Source organism: Cyprinodon variegatus, unplaced genomic scaffold, assembly GCF_000732505.1.
Source record: "Cyprinodon variegatus isolate N-32 unplaced genomic scaffold, C_variegatus-1.0 Scaffold1100, whole genome shotgun sequence".
Classification (NCBI taxonomy): Eukaryota; Metazoa; Chordata; class Actinopteri; order Cyprinodontiformes; family Cyprinodontidae; genus Cyprinodon; species Cyprinodon variegatus.
Genome location: NW_015151553.1, coordinates 241,525 through 252,055, shown reverse-complemented (window position 1 = coordinate 252,055; position 10,531 = coordinate 241,525). Strand labels below are relative to the sequence as shown.

The following is a 10,531-nucleotide window of genomic DNA, read 5'->3' as shown; positions in this document are numbered from 1 at the left end:
TAAGAGAAAGCTTTGCAAACTCAAAACTCACGTTGGCTATCACGGTTTAGTGTTGTGTGTAAATAACAAGAGACCACAACAAATAAATCAGCCGTACCATTGTCAAAATCTTTGGATTTAATGTTGTTCAAAAAATCCGTACTTTTGTAAATGAATCTGCCAAATAACCACAACTTTTTTTTCTTATATTATTCATATAAGAACCTAAGCTCCATTAAACATATTTTAATCCGTTTTTCTCGTCGATATGCAGTTCAACAGACTGGAGATGCATATTTCGGCAGGCATGCACTTTTGGGCATAACGCCTGCTTAGTATTGTAGTTCTCCTTCCCCTCCAGGGGGAGGCAGTGGTGCGCCAGGTGGTGTGTAGTCAGCCGGGAAGACGCAGAGACCGTGTGTTTCCGGTTGAGCTGTTTTCCTTCCCGGTCTGACTTTGATGCAGCGTGATGTAAAAGTTGTCCATGATACAGAACTATCCTTAAGGTAAAACATTACAGTGAAGCTTCGGAGTCATTTAGACCCGAGCTTTGGATGCTGCGGATCCAAACGGCGGGGGCACGAGGCTGAATTAGCTAGTGCTAGTAAGCTAGCTGCTGTTTTCTAGGTTTATGTCCTCACAATGAATTACATTGATTTACAGTGTTCGGGTATGTTGTTGGTCCAGTCTAGAGGCTCCATGTAGGAGGGTTTTTGTTAGATATTAGAGCCGCTAAACATCTTCGGCCAATGGATCGCATGCTGCTGCCGTAAAACATTTCACAATGCTGTAAAAACGAACCTGTTTACAGGTCAGGCTTTTCGCATCAGTTTAATCAACATTTCCCCTCTGCACCTCAATGCTTTGTAAAGATAACTTACTTGTGGATTAATAAGAAAAGAAACAACACCTTAAAACTCGAATTAGATGTGTTGTTGTTCTGTAACCTGCTATCTCTGCAGGATGTAAATAATTTAAATGAATGTTTTTGTTTTTATCTCAGGTTCATCATTAAGCAGCTGCAGGTGGCAGAGGGTTATAGGAAATCTAAAGCCGCCAAGATGAATATAGACCCCACTACAGGAGATCCAAGCAAGTATGGAGGCTTTTCCTTCAGTGTTTATGCTTGATTTTAATCCTTTATAACCATTTAAATCCTGTGACTAGAGGGATTTTATACAGATTAAAACAGCCTTAGAATGAAGTTATTTATAATTACTTTTATTATAGAACTAAGATGAAAAAATCCAAGACCCCAGCTTTAGCTTATGGAAGCAGAGTTTCCTAAAGTAGGGGTCTCGAACCCACAAGGGCCACGAGATGCTGATTGGGTTGGAAGATGGCTTTCATATTTATCATTGTGATGTGATCCCTGAGATGTATGTAGGGCCAAAATATATCAGGGAACAAATAGAAGTGATTAGAATGAAGTGAATGAATGCAACATTTATCTATTTTATACATTAAGTGCTAAAGGTATAGTGGAGAATTTTCTTTTTCTGGGTGGATCATCTTAATAAGTGGTACTCCTAACTGTCAATCCTTCTGCTGATATGTTCGTGTTCGTCCCGTTCGCTATATTTTTCTGCACACTTTCAGGTGTATATCTGTGGTGAGCTACGGTTTTAGACGGTCATTGAAGCTCACCTTTTTCACCATGGTTCTTTGAAAACGGCCGAGGGTGGTAAGGAAAAAAGTGTCTATGAAGTGTATGAGAAGATAAGAAAGGACTCCGAAGAGGCAGATATATCCCAGAATGCTTTGAGAGCTCTCCTCACAAAGCATTATGGGATTTGCTGCCACAGCGGCCCACTGTCGCCTCAGGATGTAGCTACCTGACAGCAGCAAAGATGGCACAGGCATCATGCAGTGGAGGAGGAGTTAAGTGACCAGCGAGGAGCAAAAAGCAGGGATCATCTGTCTGAATGGTCGGTTAACTGAGTTCACTATATAGTCCCCGCTCTATATAGTGATGGAGGGATTTAGGGGTTAGGGCGGACGTTTGGACACAGTAAACTTGTATGAGCAATGAGAACAACAACTTTGAAACAGAGCAGCACGAGGAGAAATGGGCTCGTGCACGCTCACACACGCGTTTAATAAGCGTTCCCTCTTAGGAGCAGTTACAGGGTTGCCTAACCCACCCCTGAGAAGGAACGGCTATTACACACGTGTATGCATTAGACAGTCGCTCGGATGGATCTCATCTCACCCATATTTATATGTAAAAAGTTTCCCCGCAAATAAGACTACTGGTGCATTGAAAAAGAGAAAAGCATGACATGTTTGTGTATGTGTGCTGCAGTGGGAATTAGGACATGTTTGAAGGGTAAATAAAGACCTGTGGCCACTGTATAACTACTAATGATGCAAATTACAAAATAAATAAACTTTTCTTCCCTGGAAAGTTACAATATAGTGTTAGATAACTTATACCTGCAGTGATGTGAAATGGATTTCTCCTAATTCCCAAACTTTACCTTTTGTAGAAACTTCCTAACTGAGGCATCAGTGGAAGGCCGACCTGTGCTTTCACTGAACGCCATCGCGTGAAAGAATCTCCCAAAAACACTCTGGTGTCGTTTCTCTCATCTGAGGCCTTGCTGTTCTCCTCATACACTTCGTAAAGACTTTTTCTCTTCCGACTCTCGTTCATTTTCAACGAACCACAGTGAGAATATAGCTCACCACACATCTACACCTGAAAGTGCGCGGACGGAGGAAATGTATAGCTAGCTGGGGTTAGCCTTACGTAAAATTATCACCAGAATGATTGACAATTAGGAGGACCACTTATTTAGATGATCCACCCGGAAATAAAAGATGGTCCTCTATACCTTTAAATATATTATTAGATATATTCTATTAAATAATTTTAAATAAATTTAAGTTAATCAACTAAATAATTTTGTCTTTCATATATATACCGGTATTATAAAGCTGTTTTGCAAACATATTCCTTCTGAACCTGTCTATGAATTCAAGCTTAATCAAGGAAACAACATAACCAGAGAGTTAATCTGGACTCTTTTTAATTCAGATGGGCTTTATGCTCAGCTCCACTACTTCCTGAACATCAGCAGCTCCTTTGTCTTTCATTACTGGACAAAATTATTCTTTCCAGTTGTCTTGCCATTTTAAATTCAGTTTATTTCTATAGCGCCAATTCACAATACATGTCATCTCAAGGCACCTTACAGTTCACCGGATCATCCAGTCAAATTGATTCAAAGTTTTCTATCTAAGGAAAACCAGTTCATTGCATCGACTCATTGACTTGAATACAATCCCTCACACTAAGCATGCTTGGTGTGACAGTGGAGAGGAAAACTCCCTTTGAACAGGAAGAAACCTCCAGTAGAACCAGGCTCAGTTTGAGCAGCCATCTGCTGAGACCGACTGGGGTTCAAGGAGACAGAAGCAGAGATAGAAAAAGCAACAGGAATCATCCAGCCAGGCAGACGAGCACCGAGCCAGCTCCCATGTCAGAGGATGAAGAGAGCACATCCAGCCATTCACAGTCAGAGAAACAAGACTACACTGAAAAACAGGCCGATCTCCAACATCTATAAACAAAGGTGTTGATGGAAGCAGCACAGATGATATTTCTCTCCAGGATGGAGTCACAGCCAAACAGGAACAGACCAGATGAAGCTACTATGAGAAAAAGCAGAGAGAGTAGAACGTTAGAGATTTAACAGAGTGGATGAAAAGAGAGAAAATGATGAAATAGTGGTCCCTATGTCCTCCAGAAGTCTAAGCCTATAGCAGCATAACTACAGAGATAGCTCAGGATAACCTGAGCCACTCTAACTATAAGCTTGATCAAAAAGGAAAGTTTAAAGCCTAGCCTTAAAAGTAGACAGGGTGTCTGCCTCACGGACTAAAACTGGTAGTTGGTTCCACAGGAGAGGAGCCTGATAACTAAAAGATCTGCCTCCCATTCTATTTTTAGAAGTTCTAGGAACCACTAGTAAACCTGCAGATTGAGAGCGAAGTGCTCTGTTAGGAACATAAGAAACAATCCGATCTCTGATATAAGATGGAGCTTGGCCATTTAAGGCTTTATATGTGAGAAGGAGGATTTTAAATTCTATTCGGATTTAACAGGAAGCCAATGAAGAGAAGCCAGGATAGGAGAGATATGATCTCTCTTTTTCATTTTTATCAGAACTCTGGCTGCAGCATTTTGGATCAGCTGAAGGCTTTTAACTACAGTTTGTGGACTTACTGATAGTAAAGAATTACAATAGTCCAGCCTTGAAGTAATAAATGCATGGACTAGTTTCTCAGCATCAATCCTGGACAGGAGATTTCTAATTATTATTGACATCATGGTTACTATAGTTGCTCAAGCCTGGATTGATCAGTCTGTCCAACAAGGAAAGATACAAAGGAGCAGCTGAGGTTCCGGCTGTAGGGCAGCTAAACATGACCATGTGGATTAGGCATTAGCAGTTAGCATCAGTCTGTGGTTTATTGCTCTCTGGCAGAACAGGCAAAAGTTCTGCCTGCAGGTGAGGCCCTGATTGATGGAATAGAAATTGGATTTTTAATAACCCTCTTTTCTGTGTGTAAACAGCAAAATTCAAATAAACATTGTCTAAGTTTTGATGTGTTTTTATCCTTCTGTTTTTATTCGTTGAATGTCCTCCTCTGTCCTTCATCAGGTTTCTTCTTTAGTCGGGCCTCGGTGACGCAGTGAAGATGTCCGACAGAAGCTCCAGAGACCCAGAGGATCCATCATACAGCAACGATGTGTTGGAGCTTTCAGCCAGCGACGAATCTGAGCCTGAAGAAGCCCCAGGAGACGCTCCCTTCGACCCAGAGCTGGATGCCAGCGACGATGACGAGGAGGGGAAGGATTCAGCTGCTCCTGCGGTGCAGAGCGCCTTCATCCTGAGCGGAGGGGGCTCAGCCTTCTCCTACCGCAGCCGCAGCATCTTCGACTGCCTGGACAGCGTGGAGAAGAGCTCCAAATCTTCGCTGAACCCGGCAGAAAGCAGGAAGACAAGTCACCCTGCTTCTACTTCCCCTGTACCAGTGAAGAAGAGAGGCGTCCCAGACTACCTGGTGCATCCCGAGCGCTGGACGCGCTACAGCCTGGAAGACGTGGCCGAGAGCAGCGACCAGGAGAACCGCAAAGCCGCACAGCAGTTCCTGTCTGGTCTGCAGCAGGAGACTAAAGCTGATCCTCCCTGTGACATCCGGGGAAGGTTGATCTTCTCCAGACCGAAGCGGCTCCCCAAGGAGCAGACCGCTGAGCAGGCGTCATCAGAGCTTCAGGGAAAGGAGAAGGAGCTCCAGCTAAGTCACCTGGCCGAGGAGGAGGAGGATGATGAAGGCAGGGAGAGAGCGGAGGGCGGAGAACAAAGCAGAGGGAAGACCAGACCAGGAGAGAAGAACAAGGAGGAAACTACTGCTGGACCTGAGGCTCCACAAGAGGAGAAGATAGAGGAGCCCAGCGTCACTTTTACGTCCTTCAGGAAGCCCAAGGCCAAGAACTACAGGAGGAGTTCTGAAGAGAGCAAGGACTGAGCTCCGAGAAGATCCAACCACCCAAACATCAATCAATAAACCGTCCGTCAGCCAGAATCTGTTTATTTTTTATAAATCAGGTTAATCTCTCTGAAACCTGATGGTTCGTTTTCAGCCTCTAATTCAACCCCAGTTCATATGGAGAGAAATTTGTTCCATTATTATTAAAGCAAAGAACATGCTGCAAAAATGAAGCGTCTCAATCTAAAAAGGTTTAGAATCATAACATGTTTAAAAAGTTGAAACAGTTTTTACATGTTTGCTTGTTTCCTGATCTTCCCGCGTTTTTTTTTTTTTTTTTAATTCAGATTTTTTTTAGGAGTTTTACAAATTTCATGCTTATCAGATCCAGTTTTCGGCCCTCTGGGTGGTCTGTGAGAGGACCGGCGAAAATGAGTCCGGACATTACAGAGACTGGTGGACGTTTGCAGCAGATGGAATAATGAATCTGTTTTTATTCTCTGTAACTGTTTTATGTCTTCCTTTTTTCTATCATGTTTAGTTTTGTGTTTCGGGCTTCATGTCCCTGAGAACAATAAAAGAAACCAGAAATTAATAATTGACTAAAGGATGTTTTAGGAGCCTTTTTTTTTTTTTTTTTAAAGTATGCGATGCAAGAATATGCCTTTATTTATCTAACATTTGATTCAAACATTAAATATACCTTCAAATTGTAAAAGGCATCATTGAATAATAAAAGAATTTATTATAAAAAAAACATAAGAACATTATTATTCTAACAAAATATAGAGTTATTTAATTATTTGTATTTTTGAGGGCTCTCCAGTCTGTTATTTTTGGGATTAAGGGGCAGAAATGTTCCTGATTCTGAAGCGTTGATCGGTATCAATGTTGCGTGTGTTCAGGATTCCGTCTTTTCTCTGAGCATTACAGGAAATTTCCATGTTTTCTGTTTGTTGAAAACTGAACAGCCGTAAAAGTTTCCACTGCTTTTTAGGAGGTTTGTTGTTTGTGTTGATCATTAAAAACAATGTTTTTAGTTTGTAAGTCTGTTGTTCAGTGAAATTAGTCATGATGGATGGAGTAGACAAACGTTTTACTCCATTAAGAGCAACAATATTTTATTAAGATATTAGTCAAGTAAAACTAAGTTTTTGTCAAAATATTACCCAAGTAATATGACAAATGAAAATAATGCAACATTGGAAAGTAAAGATCGAATGAAACAGAGAGGAAAGTGGTCCCTTTGTCCTCCACCAAACTAAGCCTTTAGCAGCATAAGTATAGAGATAGGGTTTCACAGATAACTTCTTTTTTTTTGGAGTTTGATTCCAAATCCAGACCATAAAAGTTTATAATTAATTTGAAATTGATTTATTTTTTGAACACATTCCACCATCTAATGTTTCGTCTGGAATGTTACATTCATCGGGATCCAGGATGTGATTTTTAGCAGTTTTTACAGTTTCAGGGGCAAAAGCTTGAACTCAATCTGCCTTCAAAATGTTTTGAGAACAGCAATGAAGGAAGGAAGCTTTTCCTCATGCCTGTTTACAGTGACTCACTACTGAATAATAATAATTGAACTTTATTGATCCCAAAAGGGAGAAATTTCCCTCTGCATTCAACCCCTCCCCTTGGGGAGCAATGGGCTGCCATCATGGGGCGCCCAGAGAGCAATTAGGGGTTAAGGGTTTTGCTCAGAGACCCAGAGTGGCAGTCTGTGGGAGTGGGGCTCTATGCCCTAACCACTAGGTCGCCACTGTGTTACCATAGTAACTGCCAATATCAAAACACCCTAAATGGCCTTTTAGGGGTTCCAATAATAAAGTAGCTGGATCTATAAGCTGAAGAGGAGTGTTAGAGTCAATGTGTGCAAAGTTTCCTCCCTAATGAAAGCAGCTCTATGTCCCAGAATGTGTCAGTGTTTCTGTGGCGTTTGCATATCTAATCGCGGCCCGATGTAACTTCCCTTTTATCGCAACATTTGCTGAATTTATTATAGAAGCTATAAAAGTAGAGGCTTTATCTGCTCCTGATAGTTCAGGGTCTGCTCTCTGTAAACATGAACCGAAAGGAGTTTCATTTTCAAGTGAGACATTTGTTTCATACAGCAAGGCTTTCATCAGGCCTCAATGGTCTGGATGAAGGCATCCAGCCTGCTGTGTTCTGATAGTAGCTTCGCTTATTGACAAGGGGCCTTCAATCATATGTTAATAAATATTAGTTTCCTTTTAAATATAAAGAGGCTGTTTTATGATTAAGAAAATTAAAATGTACTTTGTTAGAAGCACGTTTTGAATTGCTGGTTAAACCAAACAGCAGCAGCTGTGTCCATAAACATCTTCTGTTGTTATGAGGGAGAGGATTTGGCTCACAGTGGATCAGGAATACACATTTTATACCAAGATATGCAAAATACTATTTTTGGATGTCCAACCTCAGAGCAACAGGCATCAGAAGATCAACCCAGACTGACAAAGGACAGAGTAGTGGGTTTGTTGTTCACTGCAGGCAGGTTTGCTGAAGTAAGACAATAAAAGGGTAGAAAGACCTGCTTCACACTGCAAATCATTGAAATCTAAGTAACTTAATTTTTCTTTAAAAAGTAGCATTTTTTTTCTTGAATTAAGCAGTTAAGTGATACACTTTTCCAATTGAATGAGGCAATTTACATTTAAAATAAGAAAAAACAAGCTGTTTACTTGTTTTAAGAGTAAAAATGCTAATTTCATTAGCAGATTACCTTATTTACCTGCTCTAATTAAGGCTAAATACACTTAATTGAAGACATTTTTACTAATTTTTAGATCATTTTTGCACTGTGGCTTAATAAAAGTATATATTTCAGTGGGAGTGTTTTGATGTAGCAGTGGTTAGCGCTTACCACACATATACGGAGACCTTAGTCCCCGGGTTCGAATTTGACATGTGATCTGTTGTGCCCCCCATTTTCAAAGAAGGAGGCCTCACCAGAGGAGGCTGTTTCTGAAGCAGCCCGACCAAAGCAGGAAAGCTGACCTGTTGGGAGTTGGTGTTTATGATGAGCTCTCCACACTGGAAGTCTTTAGCACTGACCCTCTGATGGCGGTGGGAGAGAAAATCCCTGATGCAGATCCTCAAGCTTTCATCTATACTTAAATCTGCTGACCTTTTCAGAGGAATGTGTAGATTTATAGAATTAAAAAAGGTAAAACACATAATACATGTGTATTCTGTTAAAATGTCTGTATCTTTATGATTGCCTTGTTGTTTTATTTATTGTTTACTAATCTCAGAGGCTGCCTTCGCTTTACGCCTCAAATTTCTGAAATCCACTCATGTTCTTAAATGCTAAATAATTGCAGGGTCATAACATGTGATCTAATGTTTAGTCAGACAGAAGTACGGACAAGATCTGGTATTTTAAAGGCTAAAGCATGTTAAAAATGTTCAATAAACAACATGATTACAACATAGCCAATTCAGACATGAAGAAACCCATCCAAATACTATTTTTTATTAACAAAAACCTTATTAAACGAATTCATCAGGCTCAAAGTGGAGCCAGAATCTCCAGCCATCTATGATCAAGAGGTAAGTCACCCTGGACAGGTTGCTGCTCTGTCACAGGGCAACACAGAGACACACAGAGACATACGACCATGCACAAACACACACACACACCCACACACACACCTAAGGACAATTTAGGGAATCCAATTAAACCTAAAAGTAATATTTTTGGACTAAGGGAGGAAGCCGGAGTACCTGGAGAGAACCCATGCATGCACAGGGAGAACATGCAAACTCCATGCAGAAAGACTCACTGTACCAAGTAGGAATTATAGTATTTCAGAAGAACATAAAAAGATGAACTTTATTGATCTCACAAAGGAGAGATAAACTCTCTGCATTTAACCCATCCCCTTGAGGAGCAGTGGGCTGCCCGGGGATCAATCGGGGGTTAAGGGTCTTTGCTCAGAGACCCAGAATAGCAGTCTGTGAGAGTGGGTTTCAAACTCACAACCTCAGGATTCCAAGTGCAATTCCCTAGCCACCTGGCCACCACTAACCATATACTTTGGTATAAGTGAGAAGTACAGTCCAGTTAAACTACTCATGAAAATATTTTCCCCCTAAAATGTTACAAGTAAATATAAATGAGTAAATGTAACTAATTAGCACCCAACTCAAAGCTTTTGTTGCCATATGCACAGTAAAGAAACACGTCTCTCTCTAAAATTAAATTCTAACTTTGCTGTCTTCACTGGATGCTAATAATAATAATATAAAAAAAAAGTATGCTGGTAAAACTACGATGGAGTATTAGGGCCAGGCTAGAGATTTTTTTATTTTGAGAATACAGTAGTAACATTACGAGAATAAAGAGGTGATGAGCAAAATACACTTCCTGTCAGAACATCAGAGCTGCACCCCAAGCTCTACTATACATTTCTTTTGCAGAGGAGCTACTGCACATTTCTTTTTTTTTAGTTTTTTTTTTAGTTTTCACAGCACTAATGGCACGTTTTTTTTAACAGTAGACTAACAGGAAAGAAGGTATGGGAGAGAGGTGAGGCATGTGGCCAAGGACCACAGGTCGGATTTGAACCCAGGTCAGCTGCGTCGAGGACTAAGACCTCCATACATGGGTTGTGTGTGTTAAGCACTGTGCCACCTGCACACTTTTGCATGTACAACTGTTAACAAGAGTCAATGGGCAAAGATTTTTGCAACCTAGGGCAGAATTACGTCACCAATCCGACGAAAAATTTAATGAACCTTTACTAGCCATTCAAGATTAAATATGTATCTTGCACATCTAAGAAATACATATTAATATATGTAAAAATATTTTAAATGTCAATTTAAAAAAATGTAATGATATTTTTTCTTTTTTATATCTTAATTAGGGTCATTGAGTGGGTGGGGCGGCGCCCTAGCGCCCTCTATTGGCCAGCTGCCACTTTCACAGAAATATGACAGTGAATTTTTTTCTTTTTTTACATTTGGCGCCCCATAGATTATAGAATAGGCTGAATATCAAGGTGTTTATTCTTGCTGATAAAAA

At 40.5% G+C, this 10,531-nt stretch overlaps 1 protein-coding gene across 3 annotated transcripts; it reads left to right on the top strand.

Annotated features, from left to right (window-relative positions):
• Positions 1-361: 361 nt before the first annotated feature.
• tssc4 (tumor suppressing subtransferable candidate 4) lies at positions 362-6,080 on the top strand. Of its 3 annotated transcripts, none has more exons than XM_015400406.1 (3): positions 362-485; positions 983-1,075; positions 4,650-6,080. In XM_015400406.1, the coding sequence occupies exon 3, from the start codon at positions 4,687-4,689 to the stop codon at positions 5,515-5,517; it is 831 nt and encodes a 276-aa protein (XP_015255892.1). In that variant the 5' UTR covers positions 362-485; positions 983-1,075; positions 4,650-4,686; the 3' UTR covers positions 5,518-6,080. The 3 variants fall into 3 exon arrangements, with proteins under 3 accessions (XP_015255892.1, XP_015255895.1, XP_015255893.1); XM_015400407.1 differs by having other exon boundaries at positions 447-583; XM_015400409.1 differs by lacking the exon at positions 983-1,075 and having other exon boundaries at positions 376-485.
• The last annotated feature ends 4,451 nt before the right edge of the window (positions 6,081-10,531 follow it).